Source organism: Charadrius vociferus, unplaced genomic scaffold, assembly GCF_000708025.1.
Source record: "Charadrius vociferus isolate BGI_N301 unplaced genomic scaffold, ASM70802v2 scaffold2415, whole genome shotgun sequence".
Lineage (NCBI taxonomy): Eukaryota > Metazoa > Chordata > Aves > Charadriiformes > Charadriidae > Charadrius > Charadrius vociferus.
Genome location: NW_009648432.1, coordinates 6,717 through 7,551, shown reverse-complemented (window position 1 = coordinate 7,551; position 835 = coordinate 6,717). Strand labels below are relative to the sequence as shown.

Sequence of the window (835 nt, the reverse complement as noted above, 5' to 3'; positions counted from 1 at the left end):
CCATGAGCCAGCAATGTGCCCTGGTGGCCAAGAAGGCGAATGGCATCCTGGGGAGCATCAGGAAGAGTGCGGCCAGCAGGTCCAGGGAGGTCATCCTCCCCCTCTGCTCTGCCCTGGGGAGGCCACAGATGGAGCGCTGCGTCCAGTTCGGGGCTCCCCGGGTCAAGAAGGACTGGGAACTGCTGGAGAGGGTCCAGCAAAGGGCTATGGAGATGACGAGGGGACTGGAGCATCTCTCTGATGAGGAAAGGCTGAGGGACGTGGGGCTTTTTAGTCTGGAGAAAAGAAGATTGAGGGGGGATCTTATCAACACTGATCAATCCTTCAAGGGAGGTGCCAGGGGGATGGGAACAGTCTTTTTTCAGTGGTGCCCAGTGACAGGACGAGGGTCAAGCAGAGTGTGGCCAGCAGCAGGTCAAGGAAGTTTCATGTGAACCCGAGGAGGGCCTTCTCTGCTGTGAGGGCGGCAGAGCAGTGGCACAGGCTGCCCAGAGAGGTGGGGGAGTCTCCCACTCTGGAGCCATCCCAAACCCACCTGGACGCCGTCTTGTGCCACTGCTGGAGGTGCCCCTGCTCTGGCAGGGGGTGGACTGGATGATCTCCAGAGGTCCCTTCCAACCCTGACCAGTCTGGGATTCTGTAAATTGCCCCCCCGGCCCCACTTGGAGCGCCGTGGGGAGCCTTACCTCGCACCTTCCCCTCCGGCCCCGGGGCGTAGAGGGGTTCCATGGGCGCGGGGGGAGCGGGCGGCTCGTACGGCGGTCTCCGTACATCCAAAATCTTCTCGGATCCTTCCCGCTCGTCGCCCCCACTCTCTGCCGGGGCTGGAAACAGC

The 835-nt window shown here is 62.3% G+C and overlaps 1 protein-coding gene across 1 annotated transcript in view; it reads right to left on the bottom strand.

Annotated features, from left to right (window-relative positions):
- Positions 1–835, bottom strand: part of RECQL4 (RecQ protein-like 4) — a gene marked incomplete at both ends in the record, with an annotated part of 14,336 nt that overhangs the window by 8,403 nt on the left and 5,098 nt on the right. The window contains 1 exon segment of the mRNA XM_009885384.1: positions 687–783. Coding sequence (XP_009883686.1) covers positions 687–783 — 97 coding nt within the window.